The 16,124-nt window shown below is 29.8% G+C and overlaps 1 protein-coding gene and 1 pseudogene across 1 annotated transcript; both read left to right on the top strand.

The window, feature by feature from the left end:
• Nucleotides 1-6,886: 6,886 nt before the first annotated feature.
• LOC107846887 (protein PLANT CADMIUM RESISTANCE 2) lies at nt 6,887-10,799 on the top strand. Its single transcript, XM_016691159.2, has 4 exons — nt 6,887-7,129; nt 8,032-8,103; nt 8,915-9,127; nt 10,547-10,799. Exons 1-4 carry the CDS (start codon nt 6,997-6,999, stop codon nt 10,621-10,623), a joined length of 495 nt encoding a protein of 164 aa, XP_016546645.1. The 5' UTR covers nt 6,887-6,996; the 3' UTR covers nt 10,624-10,799.
• Nucleotides 10,800-13,119: 2,320 nt separating this feature from the next.
• LOC107861147 lies at nt 13,120-15,754 on the top strand (annotated as a pseudogene).
• Nucleotides 15,755-16,124: the final 370 nt, after the last annotated feature.

Genomic DNA, 16,124 nt, shown 5'->3' on the forward strand with positions numbered 1-16,124 from the left:
TTTCTTCTTCATGTTTAACCAGAGGTCATCTCGGGTTCGAGTCCCTTGAACACAGAGTCATTTTTGTTATGGAGCACTTAATAAAAATATTTTTTTAAGCGCGATAAATCCAAGTATTTGCATGAACTAGCTAGCTAGGAGCCATACGACAAAAATAGGGTTTTAAGGGCTCAATAAGAATGCATTTCATTTGATGGTCAGAAACGAATTGAAAGGTTGAAACGGTGAGAATTCTAAAAATTCCTCGAGGAAAAAACAAAATTGTCTCTTACGTTATCTATAATATAGGACGTATCGACGTAATTTCATTGAATTATTTGGTCTGAATGCTACACGACGAACATAAGAGGGTCATGCATGCACTTAATGTTATCTGTCTACTCTGTCTTTTTTTACTACTAGTTTTTATTGTTTAGTGTCAGTATGTGTTGAGCTTTGCAATAATAGATTGTACTTTTTTAATAATGTATACGGGCAATATCACGAGAAAGATAGTGATCTTTACTGATATGGGTTGCTGTACCCTTAATCAGAGGTTGAGGGTTCGACCCTGGGAATGAAAAAAACTCTGTCGGGAGCACTACCCCCGAATGGGGCCCTATATACCCAGCGCGAATCCGGATTAGTCGGGCTCCAATGCGGGTACCGAACACAGGATGGGAAACCAAAAAAAAAAGAAAGTGATCTTTTACGCCTTCGATATTTATTATTCTTTGGTTCTTAGTCTAACGTTTTTAAATTGTTGTAATTTATTCAGAATTCAGTAAACATGTACAAAGAATTGGCGTTAAGAATTCATAAATTAAATTTTTCGGGCTCCGCCTTTGGACTGATGGAATGAATGGATATGCCAACCTAAATCCAAGTATCTGCATCAATCCTTAACTAGAGGTTTTGGATTCGAGTCGTCCTGGATCGGAGTTGTCTTTGTTAGGAAGTGCTTTACCCTAATTTAGGACTTTTCGGTGCGAATTCTAATGTTTCGAGCTTGCAAGAGTGCAATAAATCAATTTGGTCGTTTCTCCTTCATCCTTAACCAGAGGTCATCTCGGATTTGAGTTCCTTAAATACGGAGTTGCTTTTGTTAGGAAGCGTTTAATAAAAATAGTTTTTTTTAAGGGCAATTAAGGTTTTCTTGTAGTTGTCATTGTTTATTGTATGTGAGTGTGTGTTGTGATTTCCAATAATAATAGATTAGCCATGAATTTCCAAACCATTTTTAAGTATTTGCATCAACTAGCTAGCTAGTACGGCTAGCTTAGCCGTACTAGCTAGCCGTGCTGGCAATATGGCATCGTTTGACCATAAAACTTAATTACAAATTAAAGTTAAGAGTTTAATGGCTGTGCTGGCAATATAAGGCACCGTGTAGAATATTTTGTATTTGACAGTACACAAAATTTAAATTCTTCCTATAATGATTTTTTTTCATATATGAGCATACATGGTAAAAACTGGATTTGGCTCCCTTCCATTATATATTTTCTCGCAATTTTCTGAAATACACATCTAGATGAATGACACTTGTCTAATCTAATTTTTAAAGGTTAAGATAAGATCCAATCAACTATCATCTTAACTATAACTAAACTATTTAATTTTGAAAAACACTTTATTTTTTACATGAAGTATTAATTTCCCCGCATATTTTAGTAATCATAAGTGAACTTATTTAGTTTTCATAAATCTAAAACAAAAAAGGAATTTTGATAAATAAGAAAAGTAATATATGTGATCATAAATTTTAGAAAATTGATTTTAAAATGTCTGAAAAATTGAATTAAAGAGCATACGAGGAGACTGAAATCATAGTTTTAATTTTCAATTGACTACTGAGAAGCAAATTAGAGTGTTGAAATAATTGTGATAGTCAACTTAATTTAATTGAGATGGTGAATATATGAAAAAAATATCCGGAAAGGGTCCTGTGACAATAATATTTATTTTGATGCTATTAAATTTTTATTAAGATTTTGAAATATATGAACAAGCTTACCCACACTTATATTTACACCACGTCAATACATGATACGTGTTTAAATTTAGAGTTCATATTAATTAATCATAATTAAGTAACATACATTTTACTTCATTAAGTCACTTAACCATAATATATTACATTAATCTGATATAAATATAAATATGAATGTGGGTAAGATTTTACGATGTATACATTCTTATCTCTCATGATAGTGATATAAGAAAAAGTTGACTAAATGCATTAATTTGTGATGTGAAAAAGAAACGAAAATATCTTATTGTAAATGCCACTAAATTTTCTTACTAAAATTGAACTTATAAAATACATAGTAGAAAATTCATTGACTTGACTATATATCTTGTACCAAGTCAATTGTATTTAGAAAATTGCAAAAGTGACACTTTTCGACGTGAATTTGAATTAATGAAATTCCAGAACAAACCTTGAATCGATCATCAACGATTGTGTCGCTATGACAGAATGATAAAGATTTTTTCATCTTAAAAAATTACAAATTTAAGTTTTAAAAATAAAATTCTCTTTTTTGTAAAAGCTTTTCGGATTACAATCTTGAAACTAAATGTAAAAAGTGGCAGCCCATGTTTTCATTGCAAGGGGTCCTTGAATGAGACTTCTTGGTGGCTAATTATTAAATATGCCTTTACATATTAATTATCTCATATTGAAGGATTACAATCGGAAATTTTCACATCAAAATTTCTAATTAAGAATAAAAAATTAATTAATACTTTATCATAACCCTCATTTGTCATTTATCAGAATTTAACTCAGATAGTTTAAAAAATAAAAATATTTGTTGAAGACATAACTAAATAAATAAAAGTACATCCTTTCTAAATGTTTCCGATGATGAGGTCGTAATTATATATTTCAAAATAATATCAGAACATAAAAAGGTCGTAGGTATTAATCTCGTCACTTTTCTCAATAATAATTTTCGTATACTTAACACGTAAAAAACAATCAAATCTGCATGATATATCTATATCCATACTATATTAAAAGTGTGAAGGGCCTTAGAAATGTTGTTTGAACGTTTTGCCCTTCATTAAAAGAATCTTTAGACACATTCGTCTTTTTACTATATTTTTTCTATTTTTAAAAGCTGAAAATTCATTAAAATTTAATTATTAAATCTTTTCTTATTTAAATTGTGTACCTAAAATATTGGACTAAATTTTTGCCTTAAATAAATCATTAATTCATTCAATTGTTTTTGTTATTTGAACTATATTAAAAGTCTTAACATTTAACATTTTTAAATCAGTTACAATTTTACTAACTTATAACAATCTTATTTTTAATTGTTTTATTAATTGGGTAAAAAGACAGAAAAAAAATCGTGTAGTGACTCATATTAGATTTAGGAGTTAAATTTGTATTTATCTTATACAAGTTTTTCTTATAAAATTTGGTATTTGGAGCAATAAACATACGTTTTATTAATTTAGTAAAATAATAATAATAATTTAGCAAGACTCATATTAGATTTAGGAGTTAAATTTTTTGTTTACCAAAATTTTCTTATAAAATTTGATATTCTGAAACAATTAAACAACATACGACATGTCTGTTATTTCTTTCTGGTGTAGGTCTTCTTCTTCTTCTTCCAATATTCTTCTTCTTCAATATATGGGGGAGTTGAATCACATCATAAAATTTTAGATATAAAGATATGGAGATCGAGTATTAGGGTAGAAAGTTAATAGATATATCTTTTTGTGTGTGGGAGAGGGTGTGGGCTAGCCTCCACCTCTCCTCTTGTCCTCTTAGTTGTAGTTTTATTCAGATATTGCACAATTTTATATTTTTTTCATGCGTATTACTATTGTTGCTACATTATATTTTGCTATTTTGCAATCTCTATTATTACAATCATGTGTTGCACACTTTATTTTTGAGGCGGGGAGTCTATCGAAAATAACTTTTCTATCACACTTCACTTTTGACCCAAGAGTATATCAAAAATAATTTTTCTACCTCACAAATATAAGGATATGGTCTATCTACACCAAATTCATCCCACAAGATTTAGTATTATATCGTGCTCCAGAAAATAATGATCTAACGAGCAGAGTTTTTGATATGTGATTTTGCAAAGCGTACTTTTTTTATCTGCTCTCTATATTTTGCTTCTGTCATGAAGACGGTTTCAAACGTGTCTTTAGGAGCAAACATGTCTTCATCTTGGTAGTCACAATTTTGATACAGGAATATTGTTTTGTGGACTTAGATGCATGGTTGGCTGGATGTACGACTTCTTATTGGCATAATTCCAGTGATAAGGTATAATGTGATTTCTTTTGGTTATGATTCAAGTCTTCTTTTTATATTTATTATCATCATTTTTTCTGTATTTATTTATTTATTTATTTATTTATTTCTTTTAGTTCATGAATTTAAAGATTATATATGAATTATAAATAATTAGCAATCGACAGTGAATTTTTTCTTTCGATTATTGTCCCTTCTTTGGATGATAATTCAGATGTAGAAACACAACTACTTCTTTCTCTCATCGATCTCCTGTTTGTGATTTTTGATGAACTTTTAACACATGAAAAAATAAATTTAGTGTTGGAATTATCTTGTGTAGGTGATCAAAAAATTAGATCCTCCATCACAAGGGAAGAAATTATCTGATTCGGATATATTGGTATGATTTATATTTCATTCAGAAATATATTTAGCAGATTTATGATTTTGTTTTGTTAGTTCAATTGTTATTAATTTTTTGAAAATACATTGCAACAACAAGTGTTAATTATAAAATAAAATTTTATACAAAGCATTTTGGGCTAAACATACGCTCTCTTAGACTATATATATATATATATACACGCATCTTTCCATAATAATTGAATAAAAGCTTTGAAACCTTATCCACATTTTCAACACGGTTTGGCCCCACCTAGCAATTCAGCAGCCACACACTCTTAATATAGGAAACATATTTATCAGGGGTTTTATTAATTAAATTAATTTTATTAATTATATTTTAAAATTTTAAATTTTATAACTATTACTTTATATAATTATTTAATATAAAGATAAATAAGAAATTTATTTATAGTATAGAAATCGGATAAAATAAAATGAAGGGAGTGAAATTGTTCATTTTAAATCATCGAACTGTTAAAATTAATTAAGGTCTCGCATCGATTAATTAATTATTAAATTATTTACCTTAATTTAATCAGTATATTAGTATAGTCAAAGTTAGATAAACCTATTGGGTAAGTTTTTACCAACCTATTGTTGGTCTAATATTCATCTTATCTCCTTTTTTTAAATAAAGAATAAAAAAATAATAATGGGCTAATCAATAATTTTTTTTGTATATTTCAATTTTGTCCCTCACATAAAAAAATTTAAATTCAGTAATTTAAAATGCGTTTTTAGGAAAATTTCAAGATCAGAATAGTAAAAACTCGAATTAAGCCTTGAAGACTTCTTTAAATTAAAGTTAAAATTATTAAAAAATCTTGTAGTAAATATGAACGAATTTCCTATTAAGATTTAACTTATAAAATACGTAGTAGAAAATTCATAGAATTGACTATATATCATTAAATATATTGTACCAACTACCAAGTCAACTGCATTTGGAAAATTTTGTGTGGCCATAAAAGTTTATTTAGCAAATATCTCTTTCTTTAGTTTTTTATTTAGATATTATTTTCAAAAATAATGTGAATATATAGTACTTTAACCATTAATTGGAATAGCATAGTCTTTATCGATCTCAACGTTATCAATCAGATGCATATAATAACACGACTACGATAGAAAGAAGTCTTTAATATACGGTTTGATATATAAAAAGATAGAGCGATATTATTAATTTCAAATGTGTTACTCGCTTTCATCTATGGAAAGGTTTTATTTGAGGAATCAAATAATTTTCTTTTTTTACTATAATCTTTTTAATTTTTTCAAATATTCTGATCATTAAGTTATATTGATTTATTTACTTTATGTATTGTTTTGAATTAGCTAGGTAGTATTTTAAAATTTTTGAAGTACCTACTTCTGATTTTATAGTCAATTTAATTGTTTTGATCTTTTCTCGTACTCCGAACATAACAAAAATAATAACAATATATTTACTATAATTTTATAATGAAATTTAAAAATAATACGATATATTCAAATCTTATTTGTACCTTTACGGTAAATATATTCTTTTATATATACACCAAGTCAGTGGCGAACCCAACAATTTTAGGGTGTGGGTACTTTTAATAAAAAATTTTTAAAGGGTGCAGCTACAGGAATTCGATCCCAAGATGGGAGATATAAAAGTTATGCCTAAAGTCAGAGCACCCAACTATGTTTTTGTTCTCTGAGTGTTTTTTTATATATTTTACCATTTTTTCACTGTTTTTTATATAATTATACCTCTTCTACGTCGAGTTTAGTGGGTGCTCGAGCACCCAAAAAATGCACGTGGATCCGCCCCTGCACCAAGTCAATACATGTATGCCATGTGTTTGAATTTAGAATTCATGTTACTTAATCATTCATGATTAATTAACATAAATTTTACTTAATTTAATTATTTAATTATAATAAAAAAATATTAATTTGATATGTGTAAATTTTTACCATAAAATATTACGTTATTTTCCACACATGTAACAATAGGTGGCGTGGCTGATTAAAAGTTAGAACTGTCAAAACTACAGGTTAAAAACAAGTGGCCACAAAGTTACAAAAATTATTTTCTTCTTTTTTAAAAGTGAACAAGTTGCACAAAATAACACGTTAAACTAAAGAACATTTCCAACCAAAATTCATTAATTTTTGACCATAGACTAAAAAAAATAAAATAAAAAATCAAGTCACTTGACATCCTTTGTTGACTCTTTCTTTATATATTTCACTATAAATATAACTTATAGTTTTCATATCTTTCATAAAAACGACTACATACTTTATTTTTGTGTCTTTCATTTCATTTTATTTCGGAAAAACTAATACGTATATAAGTTATGAATCCCTCAGCTCCATCAATTTATGACGAAAAACCGACGACCGGAATTCCCGTGCCGGGCCAATTTCAGGCTATTCATCCTGGAACTTGGTCTACTGGACTATGTGATTGTTTCTCCGATGTATCAAATTGTACGTTGTTCTCTTTTACTCGCTCTGTTTTAATTTATATTGACCTATTTTCTTATTATAAAGTTAGTTTCGTGTGACTATAAGTTATGGATTTAAATCGTAGAGTTATATATACTTGCGTAAGGCCGGCTGCCTAATTAATAATGTTGGCCTAGTTGAAATATGATCAGGAGGTCACGGGTTCAAGCCTTGAATAGTCTCTGACAGAAATACAAGTTAAGGCTGCGTACAATACACCCTTGTGGTGGGGTTCTTCCCCGGACACCACGCATAGCGATAGCTTTAATGCACCGGGCTGACCTTTAGTTGAAATATAGTCCTTCCTCAAACCATGTGTAAATGGGAATGCTTCGTGCATAAAACTGTCTTTTATCTTTTTGTTTTGTTTGTTGAGAAAATAGCCAGAAATATTTTTAAACTTTAGTGAAATTTGTTGTAACGCGCTTTAACTTTGCGGGATCTTATGATCCCTCGACTATTTATTACCATATTTCTGTGACATTTATTTGTCCAGCTGGATCACTTCAGATCCTTACATGCTTAGTGTGCGTGTATTTATGCAGTGGTCCAACGGGACAAATATATGCCGCAGAAATACGATAATAAATAGTCGAGAGGGGTCATAGGACCCCCGCAAAGTTGAAACGTGCTACAGCAAATTTCGTGAAAGTTTAAATATATTTGAAACCTTTTTCCCTTGTTTGTTTCAAAAGAATGTCACATTCTGATATTTGAAGAAAAAAATTAGTTTTAAATCTCACATTTTAGCTTATAGTTACAAATGATGTTATGTTATATTTAAGATTATAAATAATTTAGATTTCATTTGATTCAAATTATGTTATATAAATTGGATTTTTTTTTTTAAAATTTATGATTATTAAACTTTTTTTTTCTTTCAGGTTGTATAACTTGCTGGTGTCCATGTATTACATTTGGACAGATTGCTGAGATCGTCGACAAAGGAACAGTTTGTAAGTATTTTGACTTGGGTTGAAACAAAATTCAAGAAAATAACTTATGGCCTTTGTTAAATATACGTAGAATATTTTAAAATGTCATTTAATCTTGTGAACGTAGACAGTGTATCTACTACCTTTATAAGATAGGGATAAGATTGCGTACACACCATACACCCTCCTCAAACCCTATTTGTTGAATTACACTGAATATGTTATTGTTGTTATTATTATTCGTTTTTTGAGATAAGTATCCAATACCTCGCAACTATGATCAAAGTTGCTACGACACGACATACACTCCAACTCCACAGAGGTTCTATTACCCCATATGAACTTAATTTTAGCGTATTTTTATCGTCATTTTGTGTGTTGATGTGACACTTTTTTTTTTACATAAAATGGGGCTCACGTCAAAGGTACCTCGTCAGCTAAAAAAGATGACACAAATACGCTAAAATTTAGTTCGAGTGGGTAATAGGACTTCTTGAAGTTGAAGTGTGTCGTAGCAAATTTGATCATAATTCATGAAGGTACTAAATGCTCCGGCATCCATTACCCGATGCAGAATAAGTATAATCATATAAAAAATGTATAAAAATTAGTATAATATGGAAAAAAACACCCATAAAACAAAAAAATTTAGCTGAGTGTTTTGATTTTCATGCGGAACATCAAAACTTTGGGTGTCAATAAATTTGTTTGAACTTCCCAAACACCCACGACTACTAAATTCTGAATCTGCCACTGAACTTATTATTATTATTTTCTTGGGACCAAATATAGTTGTGACATGTACGTAAATTTTTTTATTTCTTTTTGGCAGCTTGTGGAGCAAGTGGAGCATTATATTGTTTAATATCAGCATTAACAGGATGTGGATGTTTATATTCATGTTTCTATCGTACAAAAATGAGAAAGCAATACAGGTTACCAGAAAATCCTTGTGGGGATTGTTTGCTTCATTTTTGCTGTGAAGCTTGTGCTTTGTGCCAAGAATATCGTGAGCTTAAACATCGCGGATTTGACATGTCTATTGGTAAACAAACAACACTCTTCTTTCGTTTTTATTTGGTTTACGCTTGGTGTTCGATGTCTGTTTTGAATTCGATTAGTCTGAATTCATGTGAGAGTGTGTCACTTTAAGGGTAAAGCGTTTTCTATCAAACATCGTGGATTTGACATGTCCATTGGTAGACAAATAACATTCTTCTTTTTTTTTTTTTTTTTTCTCTGATTTACGCTTGGTGTTCGATGTCTGTTTTGGGTTCGACCAATCTGAATTCATGTTAGAGTGTGTTACTTTAAGGGTAAAGCATTTTCTATCAAACATCGTGGATTTGACATGTCTATTGGTAAACAAATAACATTTTTTTTTTCTGGTTCACGCTTGGTGTTCGATGTCTGTTTTGGGTTCGACTAATTTGAATTCTTGCTAGAAAGTGTCACTTTAAGGGTAAATCGTTTTTTATCAAACATCGTGAATTTGGCTTGTCTATTGGTAGACAAACAACATTCCTCTTTCTTTTTATCTGATTCCAGTGGCGGACCCAGCAAGTTTAGGCTGTGGGTGCTTTAAAAAAAAAATTATTAAAGGGTGCAGCTGCAAGGATTCGATCCTAGGATGGGAGACATGAAAGTTATGCCTAAAGCTAGAGCACCCAGCCATGCCTTTGTTCTCTGGGTGCTTTATTTTATATATTTTATCATTTTTTCGCTGTTTCTTATATAATTATACCTCTTCTACGTTGAGTTTACTGGGTGCTCGAGGACTCAAAAAATGCACGTGGGTCTGCCCCTGTCTGGTTTGCGCTTGATATTTGATATCTGTTTTGGGTTTAACTAATTTGAATTCATATGAGAAAGTGTCATTTTGAGGGTAAACCGTTTTCTATTAAAGGCGATAGATTCTATTAGTCAATGATAAAATATTTGATTATCGTCTAACGTTTATAATAACTCGTACATCTCAACCTATTGGTAAAAAAAACTGATTTTCTTAGCATTCGCTATCTATTTTGGGGTTGAGTAATCTAAATTTATGCTTGAAAATCTCACTTTAAGGATTGATCATTTTCTATTAAAGGCGATAGACTCTATTAATCAATTTTAGTCTATTAATCAATTTTATTATATATAAAATATTTGATTGTTGTCTAATATTTATAATAACTTGTGGTCTATATGACATTTTGTAGGACATTTTCAAATTTGTTTAGAAAACAATGACACTTTCACATATATTTGATTATTGTTATAACTTTTAAACATTTTAATAACATGCTCTTGAATCAACAACAATGTCATCTATATATTTGGTATGTGAAAAAAATCTTTTTCCTTTTTTAAACTGCTACTTATCCAGTCAAACACCATTATATAAAATCGAATGAAATAATTTATTTTCTTTATCTAAAATTGTTGAGATATTAATTTATTTATTTTTACATATATATAGGTTGGCAGGAAAATATGGACAACCAAAACAAAGGGATAGCAATGGCTCCACAAATTCATGGAGGAATGACTCGATAAATATGGATTATTAAACTTTGAATTTATTCACTATAATATATGTATTTCTCTCTTTTTGTATTTAAAGTTAAAAGTGAAATTTGCTTATCAGTGTATTGTTCTAATGCTTGTAAGATTTAATATTTATTCTTGAGTGATTAATGTATATGATTATAATATGTATAATTTCTTTACTATTCTTTCATCTTATGTGATACATTAATAATAAATTCAGTATAATAGTATAATTTTATAAGTAAGGCATGAAAAACATCAAGTGTGTCTAGATCTTATTTTTACTTTGTAAAGATAGATGAATTATTTCAGATAAATCCTCGGCTTAAATAAAGCATTTCAAAGCAGTTTGAAAAAGAAAAAAAACAGTAACAACAACAAAATAATGTGAAATGAAGAGCAATATATGATAAACGAAAGAAATAAAAATAACGACAATGAAATAGTAGTATAACTTTTGGAAAAACATTGAGATGATTCGATAATATTAGATTCGAATATAATATATGTTCATGTATATGTTAAATATTAGACTGTCATCTAACATTATCAGCAGTGAACACAAATAAATAAATTACCATTCGCCTATTTATATACTCCATTCATTTTAAACTGTCTAAATTCAACATAATTATTTATTTAACATCCACATTAAATATAATAAATATTACTATTTTCTAAATGAGTGGCCTTTATCCTTTTATCTCATAAAAGAACTGCCTCACATAAAATGATACACTAATTTGTAGTATAGTGGAGAAAATAAGATATGGTCCCTTTTGTGTGAGTAAATTTTAAAGTAATTCTTTAAATATACTCTTTGAGCAATTGTGATTCATTAAATTTATTTTTAAAAAATTGAAAATTTTATGTTTTCATATTTAAAAAACTTTGTTAGATTTAGCTGGAATTATGAAAACTAAATTTAGCAGGACGCTATATTTGGAGGTATATTTTTTCAACTTTTGCTATTTGTTCTACGTTATAGAGTTCGATACAATTTATTGAGGAGTAAGTTTTATATATATATTATTAAAAAAAAAATATGACCATCATCGTTTTCTATTGCTAGTTGTTCGTAGCGAACACTATTTTTTAATAATTTATCTCTAATTTGTCTTTAAATAGAATTAACGATAAATTTTACTATTTGACTATAAAATTAATTTGTCACTAACATCTGTTTTTAGTAATGATCTCTACGATGAAATTATGTTATATCTATTGATAGTTGTAGCGAATAATAAAAATATGGTATGAAAAGACATTTTTTTTTGACATTTTTGTCCTCTTGTTCGTATTCACGAGATACACACAAATAATTATTATAAATATCGCTACTAATCTATTGCTTGCTGCTCGTAGTTAATATAATTTTTTGATAATATATTACTAAATTTGTTGTTAAATAGAAGTAACGATGAATTTTACTATCTATTTATAAAATTTGTCCGTTGCTAATTTTTATTTTTTTATTTTTTAGTAATGATTTCTATGATGAAATTATGCTATATTTATCAATAATAAAAGTGAATGATTAAAAACATAGTTCGAAAAGACATTTTTTTGTTTTCCTATTACAACTACTGAGATAGTGCGTTTTATAAATCAAATAATTTGGTCACTTTATCTTTAATGACAAATTGAAATTAAGATTTCATAAATATTCCAATAAATAATTACTATGAATTGACCTTTCATCACCCAATTTTGGAATTAACTTTCTATTTTCAATTTGACATGATTTTTAATTTGTTGGATCTCTTTTGGGTTGTTATAGAAAAAGAATTTATTGATTTATTTCCAGAAGATATTTTTTAATTAGTTATATAAAAATTGTAATTTATTGATAATTGTAATCAAATTATTGAGTAGGTGTCTTATTACACATGCTAAGTACCCCACAGGGTATCGTGGACTTTTTGAAAGTTTATAAAATGGGTCAAGTGCATAGATAAAGTCAGTGTAATCCTACATATCGGGTGTTCTGTCGATCCAGTGTAATTTTACATATTGACTGTTTTGTCGACCCAGTATAATCCTATATATCTAGTGTTCTGCCGACCTAGTGTAATCCTACATATTAGTGTTCTGTTGACCCAGTGTAGTCCTACATATTGAGTGTTCAGTCGACCCAGTGTAATTCTACATATCGAGTGTTCTATTGACCTAGTGTAATCCTACATATCGAGTGTTCAGTCGATCCAGAGTAATCCTACATATTGAGTGTTCTGTCGACCCAGTATAATCCTACATATCCAGTGTTCTGCCAACCTTATTCTTACCTCAGAGGTAGAGAGGTGGTTTTCATTAGATTCTCGACTTAAGAAAAAGTAGTACAAAGCAGTCCAGAAAAGCAAATATGAAAGTGAAAGCATAACAAGACGACATTCTGAACAGTACTTGCGACAAAATAATATGATAATTGAAGTACAAAAAACGACAAATAATAATAGAATTCGAAGGACATGATGAAACGCAAGGAGCAATAATACTACTATGATGGCTAGTATGGATGGATACGACAACAGCGCACTACTACCGACTAACCTAATTTGTGTCCTCTACAACCTTATATCAACAGGTCGTGTCCTCAGTAAGCTGAAACTGCATCGTCATGTCTGATCTAATTAACCATTTCGTCTCAACATTTCTTCGGCCAACTCTCCTAGAACCACTCATAACCAACCTTTAGCACCTCTGTACTAGGAAATACATGTATCTCCTCCTCACATGTCTAAACTATCTTAATTTCGCTTCCTGCATCGTATCCTCCATCGAAGTCACTTCCACCTTATCTCAAGTTTCCTCATTTCTCATCCTATCTCTCTTAAATATGCCCCTGCAACTTTTAAACTTCTGAATTTCAGAGTTCTTAACTGGCGAACACTTAGTCCAGTTGCCAGTTGGTCTAACCACCGTTCTTTGAAACTTGCCTTCAAGTTTTGATGGCACCTTCGTACCGCACGAGACAAGCCTCCATTTGATCATCCACCCTGCACCAATACAGACCCAAATACTCTATGCACGTGCCAAGCATCACTTCCACACCAACTTCATATGTTACGTCACTGAACTTGCACTCGATCCAAATACTGTATCTTGGTCCTACTCAATCTAAACCCTTCAACTCTAACTTAAAAAATTTCAAATAAAGTGAAAAAAAATTAAGGACGTACAAATCCCAACTAACACAGCTCAACCCATATTTTAAAAAAACAAGTAACTTTACATTCTTAATTTGTTGTCTCTGTCCTTCATACAATAGTATAGTGTTTTTCTTTTCTTTTTTTTCTCATTTGGTGTTCGGTATCCGCATTGAAGTCCGACTAATTTAAATTCACATCGGATAGGGTCCCATTCGAAAGGTAGCGCTCCCTACCAAGTATTTTTTCATACCCAGGCTCGAATCCGAAAACTCTAATCAAGAAAGAAGCAACCCCATTCATTGCACCATATTCTTTGGTTATTGTATAGTGTTTTTCTTTTTCACTATAAATACAACTGATAATTTTCATATCTTTCACAAAAACCACTACATACTTTTGTGTATTTTATTTCATTTTCTCTCATTGCAATCTTTCAAATAAAGCATTTTAAATTTAATCATTTTTATAATCATCCTGGAACTTGGTACACTGGACTATGTGACTGTTTTCTCCGATGTCTCAAGCTGTACGTTATTCTTTTTTTAATATTTTTTTACGTTCTTCGTTCTATTTCCGTGACATTATTTTTTTATTAATCCGTTCTACAAAAAAAAAAAAAAAATTACTAATAATCTTTCCATACTTGAAAACAATTAAGTATCAATAGTAGTGGATATATCCACATAAAGTAAAGAGTAATCTATTTAAACATTTTGACGAAAAATTATAATATTGCATATGATATTATTATCTTATTAGTTTATTTCGATCGAACGTGTAACTTTTATCGAAAAATTATATTATATATCTATCTTTAATTTGGGATTATGAAACTCTTTTCTTTTATTTTCAGGTTGCATGACTTGTTGATGTCCATGTATTACATTTGGACGTATTGCAGAGGTCGTTGACAAATGAATTGCTTGTAAGCCAAATTAAACCGCTAGAATTAGTAACAATTAGTCAGTTTGTTTCAGTTTGTTTGTTTGATTTTGATCTGTCTATAATTTAAGAAAATCATAAAGAAAAATTTTGAATCTCGTAGTGTTAAATTAAATATACGTAGAATGTAGCAAAATATTCTTTAATTTTTCGATCATATATAGTCTCTTTACTTTCACAAGATAAGAGAACATTGCGTACATACCACCTTTCCTAAATAAAGAGGCGGAGCCAACCTAGTAACAGGAGTTCGTCCGAACCTCCTTCGACGAAAAATATATTATTAATACATGATTAAAATAATTTTTATGTATATATTGTAGATGTTGGACCTCCTTCGGTTAATTTTTCTTTAGATTTTAAACCCCCTTGACAGAAATTCCTAATCTCAATCTCAATTTATGAAAATATGCTACTTATAAAAGACAACTTGGAGCACTAAAACTTTCGCTATGCACTGGGACCGGAAAAGAGCCAGACTGTAAAGGTCGATCATACGCATCCTTATCGTATATTTCTGTCAAAAGTTATTTCCATAGCTTAAACCCTTGAACTCCTAGTCACATAACATCAAGATTGCGTGCATATCACCTTCCCTAAACTCAATATATGAAATTAGTCTACTTATGTTACCGAAAAGGCAGCTCAGAGCACTAAAGCTTCCGCTATGCACTAGAAATGAAGAGCCGGACTGCAAATGTCTATCGTACACATCCTTACCGTATATTTCTACCAAAAATGAGAAAACAATACAGGTTGCCAGAAAATCCTTGTGGGGATTGTTTACTTCATTTTTGTTGTGAAGCTTGTGCTTTGTGCCAAGAATATCGTGAGCTCAAACATCATGGATTTGACATGTCTATTGGTAATTTCTCATTCGGTATCAGATATTTATTTTCATCTCAATTAATCTGAATTGATATGAGAAAGTTTTAATGTAAGGGTAAAGTGACTAAATCGCTTCATATCAAATTAAAGGCGGTAGACTCCATTAATTAATGAGTTAATACATAAAAATGACCCTAAACTTGACACCAAATTATAACTTTGACCTTAAACTTTGATAGTGCACAAATATGACCTTTAACTATTCAAAAATACACAAATATGACCTCCAATCCTACGTGGCAAAACGCGTGTTTAACATGCAAAACTGGGCGCGTCCAGCTTAAAATCTAAGGGCATAATACATAAATATGACCTTAAACTTTGACAGTGCACAAATATGACCTTTAACTATTCAAAACTGCATAAATATGACCTTTAAATGACTGTTCACTATTATTTTTTCATTATTTTCGGCTCAAAGATGAAAATAACATCTAATTTCTTTTGTCATTGCGGAAAAAGAGCAATATTGAAGATTTATTAATTAGGCTCATATGAAAAAATCGAGCGGGTATGTATATATATATT

The sequence above is a fragment of the Capsicum annuum genome, chromosome 8 (assembly GCF_002878395.1).
Source record: "Capsicum annuum cultivar UCD-10X-F1 chromosome 8, UCD10Xv1.1, whole genome shotgun sequence".
NCBI lineage: Eukaryota > Viridiplantae > Streptophyta > Magnoliopsida > Solanales > Solanaceae > Capsicum > Capsicum annuum.

Bases quoted from the DNA above. Each gene is read 5' to 3' on its own strand.
- LOC107846887 (XM_016691159.2), top strand. From the start codon at position 6,997: ATGAATCCCTCAGCTCCATCAATTTATGACGAAAAACCGACGACCGGA. The intron at 7,130-8,031 runs GTACGTTGTTCT...TTTTTCTTTCAG, and splicing joins TTTCTCCGATGTATCAAATT to GTTGTATAACTTGCTGGTGT. The intron at 9,128-10,546 runs GTAAACAAACAA...ACATATATATAG, and splicing joins CGGATTTGACATGTCTATTG to GTTGGCAGGAAAATATGGAC.